General features: G+C 35.4%; 1 protein-coding gene across 3 annotated transcripts in view; it reads left to right on the top strand.

Annotated features, from left to right (window-relative positions):
* Nucleotides 1-14993, top strand: part of SMC4 (structural maintenance of chromosomes 4) — a 34619-nt gene that overhangs the window by 17062 nt on the left and 2564 nt on the right. For all 3 annotated transcript variants that reach the window (XM_007454133.1, XM_007454134.1, XM_007454135.1), the window contains 10 exons: nt 544-777; nt 2593-2778; nt 3721-3882; nt 6081-6306; nt 6392-6471; nt 7329-7481; nt 9133-9259; nt 12942-13131; nt 14220-14364; nt 14643-14816. In XM_007454133.1, the coding sequence (XP_007454195.1) occupies nt 544-777; nt 2593-2778; nt 3721-3882; nt 6081-6306; nt 6392-6471; nt 7329-7481; nt 9133-9259; nt 12942-13131; nt 14220-14364; nt 14643-14816 (1677 nt within the window). The remainder of the gene's footprint in view (nt 1-543; nt 778-2592; nt 2779-3720; nt 3883-6080; nt 6307-6391; nt 6472-7328; nt 7482-9132; nt 9260-12941; nt 13132-14219; nt 14365-14642; nt 14817-14993) is intronic.

Raw genomic sequence — 14993 nt, forward strand, 5'->3', positions numbered from 1 at the left:
AAGGGCTTTTCTTATTCCATTATTCTAATAAGTAGATCCTTTCTGCACAGTCAACTACAGTAGTCCAAAATTTCTACTCATTCATCAAATTATGACTTGTGTTGGGGATTACCTCACCTTACCTCTAAAACTTAAAAAGATTTCCAACATAAATATACTTGAGGAAACTTTCTGCTGAGTAGTCCTTAATACCTTACCATTTTAGGTAAGGTAATGTGGAAAGACCATGGAATCTAGATTTCAGATCCACATTTTTGTTCTCTTTCAACCACTCTTTCTTTGTCATTTTAATCTCTAAATTGAGATCTTAGATATTAGTATGGTATCTACCTCGTTAAGCTCTTGTGAAATCAGTTGGGAAAAGACTGTATACCATGAACATTCACAACTAGGCAAAAGCTGTTAGTCCATTCCACTTGTGAGATTTATTTCTGTGTATTGTGCTTGTAGAATCGTTAAATTCAAAATGTATGGTTTCCATTTCAGTTTAGGTTTGAAAACACATGTATTTCGGATTTAATGGGGTCTATCATATTTTAACAGAGTCGAGAGAAAGAACTTATGGATTTCAGCAAATCAGTAAATGAAGCACGTTCAAGGATGGATGTAGCCCAATCAGAACTTGATATCTATCTTAGTCGTCATAATACCGCAGTGTCTCAATTAAGAAGGGCCAATGAAGCTCTAATGGCAGCTTCTGAGACTCTCAAAGAAAGGAAAGCTGCAATTGGAGATATACAGGCAAAACTCCCTCAAACTGAACGTGAACTAAAGGAGGTAAATCTTCTGTATTTCATCTGAACATTGTTTATGAACCCTAGTTTTATTTATTTTTATATTTACATCAATATTTTTTTAAATCTCAGCATCTTTTTTTTTTTATTTATTTTTGGCTGCGCTGAGTCTTCGTTGCTGTGCACGGGCCTTCTGTAGTTGCTGCGAGTGGGGGCTCCTCTTCGTTGTGGTGCGCGGGCTTCTCATTGCGGTGGCTTCTCTTGTTGCGGAGCATGGACTCTAGGCATGTGGGCTTCAGTAGTTGTGGCGCACGGACTTAGTTGCTCCGTGGCATGTGGGATCTTCCCTGACCAGAGCTCAAACCCGTGTCCCCTGCATTAGCAGGCGGATTCTTAACCACTGCGCCACCAGGGAAGTCCTGATCTCAACATCTTAAGTGACTGGTACATAGATATTTTTGTTGTTATTGTTTAGTGTAATCTTTCCCAAAAGAATGGGGTTAATATTTCAGTATTCTATCTGATACGAATCGAGACTGTCAAGAAGCTGCGTTCTCCCTTCAAGTGTCAAACAGCAAATAATATCACTGCCGCCACCATTATTTCCCATGATAAAAATTTAAACAGAAGAAAGTTTTTTGTTTCCCTAAATCTAAGTGTAGACAACTTTGGCAATGGTCAGGGAAAATCACAAATAAGTGTAAGTGTGTGTGTGAACAAATATGCAAGTCAACTATCTTAGTGTATTTTTTTCTGTTTTTGAATTTATGAATGTAGTTTTCTTTGTTGGGACTGCAAGTTGTTAAACTAATCAAGACATCTGGCTTATTAGCTCATCCATGTCCTCTGCCATCCTTGAGTGAATTAGACATCTAAGGAATTTCATAACTTTAATCTCAAAAGCATCATTAGGCAAGATGGCAATAGAAAATGCTGCTTGGAGAGAAATTACACTAAAAATGAAGTCTTTTTCATTTTAGTAAATGCACACCCCTTGGTCATCAGAGAACTTCATGGCCATATAGAATTTAAATGTAAACTTAAGTTATATTCAGTGACTACTTGTATCTTCCTCATGATTCAGTTTATTTTTGGATAAATTACATCTGTAACTTGAGCTTTTATCAATACTTTTAAACCAGTATGACTGGTAATAGAGGTAATAATTTAAAGCCAGGAAGTGAAGGAGAATGTCAGTTAGAAAAATGGCTGCTCTAACTTGGAGATTGAGAAACTGAGAATTAGGCTTTTTGTGTGCATGTGTATGGTTCCTCTTGTTGGCAGCCTGACGTTTTTGTTTAGCAATAGTAGTGTTCACTCATCATGCTATCCTTCATTTCAGAGCTATGCTTTTTTTGTTCTTTGTTTTCCTTTATTTAATTAGATATAATAATATATGCTATATAATACTATATAATAAATCTCCTTTTATTTAAAAAGCAAGGCACAGTGTAATCATAGCCCTGCCCGGTCACCCATAACTAGAGTCCTGTATTGAGGTCTGTTTTTGATTAGTGTAAGAATATAAGAATTAGGACACATTTATGCCTAACTGTGTGGTGCCAAACTGGGATTTCCACAACCCTAACTCTTCTAGCTCTAGCAGTCAGTGCACTGCTCCTAGGTCTATATTGTGTTTATATTCCTTATTATTGACCCAAATAATTTATGCCCCCTTTAAAACAGAAAACCCATCCATATTTTTCAAAATCAAACCAAACGGTTGCAATGTGACAGCTTAGTCCCGGTTCAAGTGTTGATTATTGGCCTTTCCTTCTTTTTTTAGGTATTACAGCTAATTCTATACTGTGATAGGGTGTAACCTTCTGGGATTCATTTTCTTTATTTTCACCTTTAGAAAGAAAAACAACTTCAAAAACTTACACAAGAAGAAATAAATTTCAAAAGTTTGGTTCATGATCTTTTCCAAAAAGTCGAAGAAGCGAAGAGTTCCTTAGCAATGAATCGAAGTAGGGGGAAAGTCCTTGATGCAATAATTCAAGAAAAAATATCTGGCAGAATTCCAGGAATATATGGAAGATTGGTAAAGTAAATTTATTTGTAAATGACTATATATTTTTCTCAGATATTATAATTTTCTTACCTTGACTTAAAGAACTGTATATTAAGTGTCTCTGTACATAAAATAACATTTACTTTTGTTTCTTTTAAAGGACATTCATTTTTAAACATTTTGCTCTTACACTCAGGCATGATAAAATTCTTTGTGGTATGTATTTGTTCATGTTACAGATAGTTTTGGTTTTTTTTTAATTTTGTACAATTATAGTCATTTTAAGAAAGTGATCCAACTCTAGTGATAAACTTAAACTTCTTTTTTCTTTTTTTAAAAAAATAAGAACTTAAATTATATTCTGGGTTTTATACCATTATACTAAAGGTTGTGGCTAGAGTTTAGGAAAATCAACAAGGGATGATGTCAAAACTCAAGGCTAGGGATAGTGGGTACCTGAAGCCTGAACTCCTGAGCCTGAAGAAGGAAGGGAGCTGTGGCCAGCTAGAAGGTGGCTGGAAGGAAATGGGGATAACTAATTTATTAATAGATTGAGAAGCAGATTTACATAATCTTAAACGGCTTTCAGTAATTCAGAGTTTTATTATTCTATAAGTTACTTTGCTTATAATATTTTTAGGTTTCAAATCTTCACATTATACGTTTTTATTTACATGCAGTGGAAACAGTTCTCTCATTTTGTGCTCATTAAAAATTCAAACTCTGTATACGTTTTTTTTTTAAGGTAGATTAAAAATTCTAGTAGTGATTGCCTTTGCAGAAGAGAAAGGTTGAATGTGAGGAACACTTAAATTTTTCACTGTGTACCCTTTTTGTACTGTTTTAAACCATATGTAGGTATAGTTCAGTTAAACGCAACTTGAAAAATCTATATGAATTACTAATAAAATTATGCCTAATTCCTTGCTGATTGTGCATTGATTTTTTTTCCCCCCTCTTCTCAATTATTAGGGGGACTTAGGAGCAATTGATGAAAAATACGATATTGCTATTTCATCCTGTTGTCATGCATTAGACTACATTGTTGTTGATTCTATCGATACGGCCCAAGAATGTGTAAACTTCCTTAAAAGACAAAATATTGGAGTTGCAACCTTTATAGGTTTGGATAAGGTGGGTATTCATAATCTACCTGTAATTTAGTTTTTAAGTGCCAAGTGTTTTTTGATTTTGAATCCTAGCTTTTTTTTCATAGTTATTTAAGTGAATACCTGATAGGTTTTGAGGATTATATTAGGCTCTGGGGTTACGTGGTGGTGAAAAAAATCCTCTACTTCCTCTCCTAAAGGAATATACATTCCAATGTTACAGTGATTGGTAGTTTGCATGTCTAACTTCCATCATCAATAACTAGTTTTAAAGAAAAAGAAACACTTACTGAAATACAATTCACAACGATAAAATTCATTATTTTAAAATATGTAGTTCTGCAGGTTTTAGTACATTCACATGGTCTGGATTGTTCAATCATGACCACTGTCTAATTCCACAATATTTTCATCACCCCAAAAGAGGAACCCCATACACAATAGGAGTCACTACCCCTATTCTCCCACCCCTCCATCCCCCTGCAACCTTCAATCTACTTTTTGTCTCTAGATTTATATATTCTGGACATTTTGTATAAATGAAATCATATAATATGTAACCTTTTGTGTATGGCTTTTTTTTTTTTTTTTTTTTTTTTGAGGTACGCGGGCCTCTCACTGTTGTGGCCTCTCCCGTTGCAGAACACAGGCTCCGGATGCGCAGGCTCAGTGGCCATGGCTCACGGGCCCAGCCGCTCCATGGCATGTGGGATCTTCCCAGACCGGGGCACGAACCCATGTCCCCTGCATCGGCAGGCTGACTCTCAACCACTGCGCCACCAGGGAAGCCCTGTGTATGGCTTCTTTAACTTACTTTTCAAAGGTCATCCATGTTGAGACTTCCCTGGCGGTCCAGTGGTTAAGACTCCGCACTTCCACTGTGGGTGCATGTTCAGTCCCTGGTCAGGGAACTAAGATCCTGCACGCCGCATGGTGTGGCCAAAAGTAAATAAATAAATAAATTCCCTCTCTTCTCTTTGCAGGGGGTGGGGCTAATACATGTGTATCAGCACTTCATTCCTTTTTACTGCCAAATGATATTCCATTATATGATGTAGCACAGTTTGTTTATTCATCAATTGATGGACATTTGGGTTGTTTCCATGTTTTGGCTATTATGGTTAATGCTGCCACGAACATTTCATGTACACAGGTTTTTGTACAACATCTTTTCATGTGCTTATTTATTGGCCACTTGTTTATCTTTGGAGAAAAATCTGTTCACATTCTTTGCCCATTTGTTAATTGGTTTGTCTTACTGTTGTAAGAATTCTTTATATATTCTGGATACAAGTCTCTTGTCAGGTATGTAATTTGCAAATGTTTTCTCCCATTCTGTGGGCTGTCTTTTCACATTCTTAATGGTGTCCTCTGAAGCAAAAAATTTAGATAGGAGTCCAGTTTATTTTTAGTTCCTTGTATTTTGGGTGTCATATCTAAGAAACTACTGTGTAATCCAATGGCAGGGTGATTTACCTTTGTTTTCTAAGAGTTTTACAGCTTTAGGTTCTAAATTTAGTTTTTTAATCCATATTAAGTTAATTTTATAATACAGTGTAAAGTAGAGGTCCAACTCTATCTACTCTTTTGGATATCGGGTTGTTCCGGCACCATTTGTATTCTTTCCCTGTTGAATTTTCTTGGCACCCTCATCAAAAATCAACCGATCGTAAATGTAAGAGTTTATTTCTGGACTCTTCATTTCTCTATATGTCTGTCCTTACACTGATACCACACTGTCTTGATTACTATAGCTTTGTAGTAAGCTTTAAAATCAGGAGTCCTTTCATTTTGTTCTTTAATATCAAGAGTGTCCTGGGGTTTTTGTTTTGTTTTTATATTGTAAAACATTGTTTATATATATTGTAAATGGAATTTTCTTAATCTCATTTTCAGATTATTCATTGCTAGTGTATAGAAATACAATTAATTTCTGCATATTGATCTTGTATTCTGCAACTTTGCTGAATTCATGTTAGTTCTAATAGTTTTTTAATGTATGGATTCCTCGGGATTTTAATATGTATAAGATCATGTCATCTGTGAATAGAGATAGTTTTACAATAACTTCTTTTTTAAAATAACAGTAAAGTAATACTCAATTATGTAGATACTCAGAACTTTGTATACATGTCCTTATGTTTAATACATGTGTATTCTATAAATTATACCTAACAGAAACGATATCTTTATATATATATTATTTTTCTTTTTTATGTTTAGATGGCAGTGTGGGCAAAGAAAATGACCAAAATTCAAACTCCTGAAAATACTCCTCGATTATTTGATTTAGTAAAAGTAAAAGATGAGGAAATTCGCCAAGCTTTTTACTTTGCCTTACGGGATACCTTAGTAGCTGACAACTTAGATCAAGCCACAAGAGTAGCATATCAGAAAGATAGAAGATGGAGAGTGGTAACATTACAGGGGCAAATCATAGAACAGTCAGGTAATGTTCTTTTTCTCTGCCATTGAGTTTATTTAATCTTGTTGGGGGAGACATCTAAGTCTGACTTCTCTCCTCTGTTCTCCAGGTACAATGACTGGTGGTGGAAGCAAAGTAATGAAAGGAAGGATGGGTTCATCAGTTGTTGTTGAAATCTCAGAAGAAGAGGTCGGCATGTACAAAATTATGGTCAAGACATTTTTGTTAAAGCAGCTTTAGTGATATGTAACACACTGTAAAATTCTGCTATTTTAAATGTACTGTAATCAAATTTTCAATTAACAGATTGAATTTTCTCTAAATGACTAGTATATAAGCTGTGGGATTTTATATGAAACCTGTTAAAGTTCTAAAAGTATGTTAATTTAAAAATATATGCTCAACATATATATCTTTCCCCGTTATGACATTCGGATCATATAATTTATTTAACCATTTACTTACTGTTCGACATTTAATTTGTTCACATAGTTACTGATGTATTCTATAATTATCTTTTCTATTTCGACATAATTCTTTAAGTTGTAAATATAGCAAAGACTTCTGATACATGTTTCCAAATTTTATTTCAAAATATTTTATATGTCCAGAAGTATAAGAGAATGTCAAAATGCTCAGGAAATACTGCTCTGTTCCATTATCACCCTCGGAACACTATACTTTTTTCTTCCTTAAAAATATGTACTTAGATGTCCTGGATACCTAACTTTTTCTGAAGAGTTGTGGCTTGATTTTTTTTCATATTTTGAAATACTTTATATTTTTCCACTTAAATATTTGTGTAGTATACCTTCATTGTAATAGTAGTTGACTATGCAACACTTAAAATTGTCTTTTCATCTGATTCTATGATGCAGAAATTAGTTGACCATCTCCTAAGCTTTAGGTTTTGGAATTGGACCTGGGTTGTTTGCTTTGTTTCTAGTCTTTAAGATCAGGAATTTGGATTTTCTTCATTCATAAATTGCTGTTAATCTGAAATGACTCTTGGAATAAACTTATTTCACTGGTATTCTTCTTTGTAGGTAAATAAAATGGAATCACAGTTGCAGAGAGACTCTCAAAAAGCAGTGCAAATTCAGGAACAGAAAGTACAACTGGAAGAAGCAGTAGTTAAGTTAAGGCATAGTGAACGAGAAATGAGGAATACACTAGAAAAGTTTACTGCAAGCATCCAGGTACTTTTTTAATCAATATTAGCTGAAACTATTGGAATTCAACAGCAATTTTGCAGAAGCATTTTGCTGTTTGCTTATAATTTTAAAATATAAGGGGGGAGGAGGAGGCTGGGTCTCTAGGTGTAAGGCACATCTGTTGATTTTGTTTCCCTGAGTACTAATGGATAAACGCCCTGTCACAGTGTTTGCTCCAGCCACAGCTATTTCTGGTTTCCATTTGTACTCCATAGAAATGTGTCTTCCCTTAGCAACTATGTGACCCTTTATTTCATTCTCTTCTCAAAGTGAAATGTTTTCTTAATTATGAAAAAGCAATACATGCCCAGTCTCTTTTAAAAAACAAAATCAGAGGCTTCCCTGGTGGCGCAGTGGTTGAGAGTCTGCCTGCTAATGCAGGGGACACGGGTTCGAGCCCTGGTCTGGGAGGATCCCACATGCCGCGGAGCGACTGGGCCCGTGAGCCACAACTACTGAGCCTGCGCATCTGGAGCCTGTGCTCCACAAGAGAGGCCGCAATAGTGAGAGGCCGGCGCACCGTGATGAAGAGTGGCCCCCACTTGCCACAACTAGAGATAGCCCTTGCTCAGAAACGAAGACCCAAAGCAGCAAAAATAAATAAAATTAATTAATAAAACTCCTATAAAAAAAAACAAAAACAAAAACAAAATCAGAAACCACTTTTTAGGAAATAACCAAAAGATTATCACCTTAAATTTTTATGTATGTCCTTCAACTTTTAGTGTGTCTAGTTTGCATGTATGTGTTTATGTATATGGCAGATATTGATATACATATTAAATTTGCATATGAATTTTTAATGAGTCTTATTAACTTTTCTTCACTTATTAATTACGATTTTCTTTCCAAGCCAATGTACATTTACTTTGTGTGCAATTGTATTGGCGTATTTTGTTTGTATCACGATTCGATAAATATTTTTCTGTGTTGACTATGTACACTGCTGTGTTTTAAATATCCTTGTTAGGCAGACCTTAATACACTCATCCAATTATTTCCTTAGGTTAGAGTTCTGAAACTATAATTATTACCCAGTATGTGTACAGTGTTTTTGTTTGTTTGTTTTTTTGCGGTACGCGGGCCTCTCACTGCTGTGGCCTCCCGTTGCGGAGCACAGGCTCCGGACGCGCAGGCTCAGCAGCCATGGCTCACGGGCCCCGCTGCTTTGCAGCACGTGGGATCTTCCCGGACCAGGGCACGACCCCGTGTCCCCTGCATCGGCAGGTGGACTCTCAACCGCTGCGCCACCAGGGAAGCCCTGTACAGTGTTTTAAGCGTTTGTTGCATGATGCCAAATTGTTCTCAAAAAGACGGTTCTAATTCATTTACTAATAGTAGCATGTGCAAATAATTTTTCCAAGTCTTTGAACACTAGGTACTCTTCAGTTTGCTGTAAGTTTGCTAATCTGATGTAAATACTAAAAAATAGCATTTTAACTTATTTTCATAATGAGTGTATACATTTCATGCATTTTGTTGGCCATTTTCGATTTTTATATTAATAGTTCGTGTTTTTGTCTTTTTCTTAAAGATTTTAATTACCTTTCTTTTTTAATTCAGAATGTTTAAAGCAAATGTTATTGTTAGTAAGTTTAAAATACTAACAGTTTTGAATGTTAAAACATTTCTGTAGCGTTTATCAGAGCAAGAAGAATATTTGAATGTCCAAGTTAAGGAACTTGAAGCTAATGTACTTGCTACAGCCCCTGACCAAAAAAAGCAGAAATTGCTAGAAGAAAATGTTACTGCTTTCAAGACAGGTATGTTTAAGGATATACACTTTTTTTTCCCCCCCTGTATGGTCAAAAACAGGTTTGTAATATTTGGAATGTTTAAGATAGCAGTTTGTAGAATAAGAAGTAGCAGATTTCATATATTATAGACAAGTGACCACTCTATTTTATGGTTTTTGTTTTTATTTCTCAGAAGGTTATAAAGTATTATTAAGTACTTCATTTGACAGATAAGAAAACTGAGGCACAGAATGGTTTATATAATTTGCCCAAGGTCGCATATCATATGGTGGTGGTATAGGAATTCAGGAACAAGGCAGTCTGATTCTGATACCCATGCTTTTAATTTTATATTTTGTATACTTTGGCCCAGTCTTCCTAAGGACCCTTCAAGATAGTAGTTATTTTATTTGTTTGAGAGCTTAGAGAAAACACATTTTTCCTTCCAGAACTTTTTCTTCTTGTATATAAACATGTAAGTGTTCTACCAAAAGCTTTCAGCAAGAAAGGGAATTAGTTCATAGGCTCATAGTCAGAATTGACTTTGACATTAAAATCCTCTGATCATGCACTTGAGCAACCCTGCTTCTATTTCCATATTGGCTTCAATTAAACATAGGTAGATGTGCATCTTATTGCACAAGGAGGTAATGGTGAGTTACACAGTATCTTAGGGACACCAACAAACAGAGTGAGCCTTCATCATGTCCTCAAGAAAGACCCTTGTTACAGTCTGGTTCATGAGCAAAGGAAGGCAAATACTGATTGTTCATCTGAAAGAACTGGATGGACTGGAATTGGAGCAATTATCCAAATGTTCAAAAAATGAGGTCGAGTTTTCTTCCCAAAGAAAAAGAGGTAAAAAGATTATAAGCAGACAGGTAGATGTCCACTGGCACATTGAATATTAATATATAGCTGTATTAATTTTTTTATTTTTGTGGTCATATTTATCTATGTTTTTAATATTGAGGCATTCACTCAGATAGCATCTGCTACTGGCCAAGCTTTGTTTTAGGTGCTGTTGATCAAGCAGTGAACAAAATAAAGTCCCTCTTTTCAAGGAACTCACACTTAAAAGATAATAAATCCATTGCATACTGTATCAGGTGGTGCTAGGTGATAAAAGTAAAACCAGGAAAACTGGGTGGGATGGGGATTCAGATAGACACAGTGGTTAGACAGGCCACTGCCAGAGATACTTGAGCAGAGACCCAGTGGAAGTATGAGTGGACATGTGGATATTTGGGAGAAGAGCATTTTAGGAAGAATGTAGAGGAGTAAGTAGAGGCCCTGGGGCGGGAAGGAGTATGCCAGAAGTTTCTAGGAACACTAGGAAGCCAGAGTGGCTAGAGTTAAACGATGGAAGAATCCAGATAATGTAGAGCCTTATAAGCCCTGCCTCCATGTGAAATTAAAAGCCATTGGAAAGTCATATACAGGGAAGTGATATAATCTGACAGGACTTCTTTTTCCTTGCATTTATTTTGGGTATATATTTTGTCCTTGGAGACACAGGGACTTCACCCTACCCCTCCTTCCCCAGAATACCTACAATATTTGTTGTGTTTGCTTTGATGGAACCTAATGGTCAATTGAAACAAAAATTGTGTATCTTTGTCATTTATAGCAGCACTTTCACAGAGAGACTACAGGAATCTGTATTCTTGTTTGAAAGGGAATCCTTGACTTTAGGAGCCCCATATATATTTCCTCTCATGGAAACACTGGCTATTATTAGTAGACTGTTAATATCTAATATGGAAGCCTATTTCTGCAAGCATATCTTTAAGATTAAATATTTTATTTTACATTAATTTACATTTTTAAAATCTCTGGCTGTTGTGTAGAGAAGAGAGTAAGGGGAGCAAGGTGGTATAAAATAGTGACTTCAAAATTATAGACTATCTGATGTTAGTTTTCCCCTCCTACTTCTAATAGACATGCTACTATAGATAGGGAAAAGAATTTTTAATGCATGTTAGGTACTTGAAAATAAGGGAGAAGATGTTCTGAAGGGTGGAACCCTTCCCAGTTGCATACCTGGCCCACACCCCAGTATAAGTCATGATGCCAGACCCCACAGCAGCTGGTACTCTACCCCACAAGGGAGCTAAGCATACAGACAGCCTAATGGAACTTAAACTACAGAGAACATCGCCACTTTGAGCAAAAGAATTCCTTCAATAAATACATTATCTTAGTATCCTTAGGGGGAAAAGGGGATTCAGAAGACAAAAAAAGGGCAGGGTTTTGTTTTGCTTTGTTTTTTTAAAAAGCCAAGTGGTGATCTCAGAAATATAAAGAATAGAGGTTGGAGTTAAACTCACTAGATGAGTTTGAAAGATCAGACTAAAGAATTCTCTGATAATGTAGGACAAAAAGATGAATACTAAGTTGTGAGATTTGGAGAATATTGAAATTCCAATCTACCTAACAGGAGAGAAGAGACAATCTAGAGGAACAACAGTTAAGTCTTTATCTAATCTTTTCCCCTTAGCACATCCTACCTCCTTTCCCCATGCGAAATGTATTGATACACTCCTCCCATAGGAGCTTTATGGGAGTCTCTTTCCATAAGTTGGCTCTGTTTCTGCTTGCTTTTCTAGACATAGATATTGAAAGTTTGAACTTACCTTTTTGCCACCTTTCATCCTTCCTATATTGTATAGTGATTAGGATTCAAATGTGGAGAACAGAATCCACTCTGGTTAGTACAGATATGATTTGTGTGTGTGTGTGTGTGTGTCTGTTTGTGTGTTTAACAGAGTAAGATTATTTACAGAATCACTGTGATGGCTTAAGAAATTCTAGGTTGAACATGAAGAATAATTTCCAGAGCTACTCTGTAGAACCATGAAAGGAACTATACTGCCTCTTCTACAACTGGAAAGTCATCTCTCAAATTGGGAAGATGAAGCGACTTCCCTGGTGGTCCAGTGGCTAAGACTCCACGCTCCCAGTGCAGGGGGCCTGGGTTCAATCCCTGGTCAGGGAAATGGATCCCACATGCCGCAACTAAGAGTTCGCATACCATAACTAAAGACCTGGCACAGCCAAATAAATAAATACCAAATTGGGAAGATGACACTACAACTGCCAACAACAGAAGCACATTGTAACTACTATAATCTACACTGTCAAAGTTAATGCCATTGCCTGTCAATATTCACAAAGCTTTTGACAGGACACCAGAGCCTCTAACACCACCAAGAAAATTCAGCCTTTTCCATGACTGCCAGCAGAAACATGCTCAACTCATCAGTTTTGCCATCCAAATTGTGTGAATTTTTTTTGACTGAATAAAACAACCACAATTTTCTTCACCCTGGGCAGTAGTCAGGCACATAGTCTATCTAAGGGTAAAAATCATTATGAGACCAATAGTCAAGAAAGTACCCTAAAAACTTCTGAAAAGAGTTTCAAGGCATGAAGCCAGTAAGAGATAAGTGGGTTATGTTCACAGCTGAGCTAGAGAATTTAACCACGTGTTGTTATATAACACCATTTGTTTTGACTTGGGCATTCTGGTTTTGTGTTTTGGGGTTTGTTTTTTGTTTTTTTGTTTTTTTGAGGTACTTTTCCTTAAATGTCTAAAATTTCTTGGGCATGCATCAGGTTAAGTCATATTGACTGAAGAGATTTACGTCTAACAAGTGATGCTCATTAGCATAGAAACAAATTAATTTCACTTTTTTTTTTTTTCCAGAGTATAACAATGTGGCTGAGAGAGCTGGTAAAGTGGAAGCTGAGGTTAAAAGGTTACACAATATTATCGTAGAAATCAATAACCATAAACTCAAGGCCCAACAAGACAAACTTGATAAAATAAACAAACAATTAGATGAATGTGCTTCTGCTATTACTAAAGCCCAAGTAGCAATCAAGACTGCTGACAGGTAGAGTATGCATACTACCCTGTCTTCCTCTTCCCTACATCCCATTAATATTTAAACTTAATGTCCATTAAATGTTTCTGTTACTGTTACTTACTAAGCCCTTCTGACATGTTGTTACCTAATAGGAGTTTAATAGGTGGACACCTATAATAAACATCATATGACTAGTTTTTAAAAACATAAACAGGTATGCTTTGGCAAAATGTGGTTATATAATTCCCAAGTTGTGAGGACATAGAAGTCAGAGTTTCATTTCTCTGGCCTAAAGGAGTAGACGGTGATTCATTGAAATAGATCTAGGTTTTAGGAGAATAAGAAGGTTGAGATTTCTTACCAAAATTGTTTTAATAACTTAAATTTTTAATTAACTAGATTCCATTGTCCCAAAAAGCTTTTAATACTTTCATAACATAGATCTTGTTTTTAAATTAATTTTGAGTATTAAAGTATTTCTAAAATAATTAAAGCTAAATATTTATTAAAATGTTGAAATGTAAACAGCTGTTTCTTTTGTCTTAAAATTATGAGTCACATTTGATTATCTGGTTATTCCACTATTACAATGTCTTTTGTTCAAAGATAAGGTGCTAATAAGCCATATGTTTTGCCTAAACACAATTACCAGTCAAAATAGAAGTAACTTTATTAAGGGAAAAAATAGTTGTGTGTGTGTGTGTGTTGTCATGTGTTCATTTTCCTCCCCGCTTCACCCTGCCAAAAACACTTGTTTGCCCTGACTTGAACCAGGGTGTATTTGTTTACTTGATGGTATAGCTTCATGGGTGTAAAGATTTAAGAATCTCCAATCTGACAAGAAAATTATAAGAATATAATCATTCAATGGACAATTTTGCTTCATAGTCTAAGTCTAAAAGCTTATATAAGGAAGTTTTATTAATTTATACTGAGTTTAATATACAGTATCCCACAAGTGTATGTATAAACATAAAAAAACAATCATAAATTTTAAAATCTATGATGAAAAAAATGTTACATTAATGTCATGAAAAGTTCTTTGGTAGGTTTTCAGAAGCAGAATAACAAATCACACATTACCACATTTTTAATATATGATTTTGCTTGTTTAGAAATCTTAAAAAAGCACAAGACTCTGTCTTTCGCACAGAGAAAGAAATAAAAGATACTGAGAAAGAAGTAGATGACTTAACAGCAGAGCTAAAAAGTCTTGAAGACAAAGCAGCGGAGGTCGTAAAGAATGCAAATGCTGCAGAGGTAAGACATGGAGAGGGGAGAGGATGGTATTTCAAGCAATTAAGATTTATAGATATCAATACCTTGCCTAGTAAGCACTCAATAAGTTAAACTTGTATTAACTTTCATCTGTACAGTAAAAATGAGTACTGTATTGTAACTTTTCTGTAAATAAAAACATTTTCATTTAAAGTGGAAGGGGCGTGGGGAGAGATTGCTCGCTTCTTCATCTTTGTAATGTGAAAAACCCTGTTCTGTTTGAGAAGATCATATCTGTAGTATTTCTTCTTGGTTTTTAGGAGTCCTTACCAGAGATCCAGAAAGAACATCGTAACCTACTTCAAGAACTAAAAGTAATTCAGGAAAATGAACATGCTCTTCAAAAAGATGCACTTAGTATTAAGTTGAAACTTGAACAAGTAGATGGTCATATTGGTGAACATAATTCTAAAATAAAATACTGGCAAAAAGAGGTGAGAATTGTTATGGATAGTTAAATGTAACTTTAAGATATCCTTTATGAAAAAAGGTTAGGGTTTATGTTTTTGAGGTATGTTGTGATTCTTAATTTCATGGTGTATAATCACTTCTCAGGTTTATAGGAGACAAAATGAACAGTATATAGGAGTTATTATATACAGAAAAATATG

The sequence above is a fragment of the Lipotes vexillifer genome, unplaced genomic scaffold (assembly GCF_000442215.2).
Source record: "Lipotes vexillifer unplaced genomic scaffold, Lipotes_vexillifer_v1.1 scaffold641, whole genome shotgun sequence".
Classification (NCBI taxonomy): Eukaryota; Metazoa; Chordata; class Mammalia; order Artiodactyla; family Lipotidae; genus Lipotes; species Lipotes vexillifer.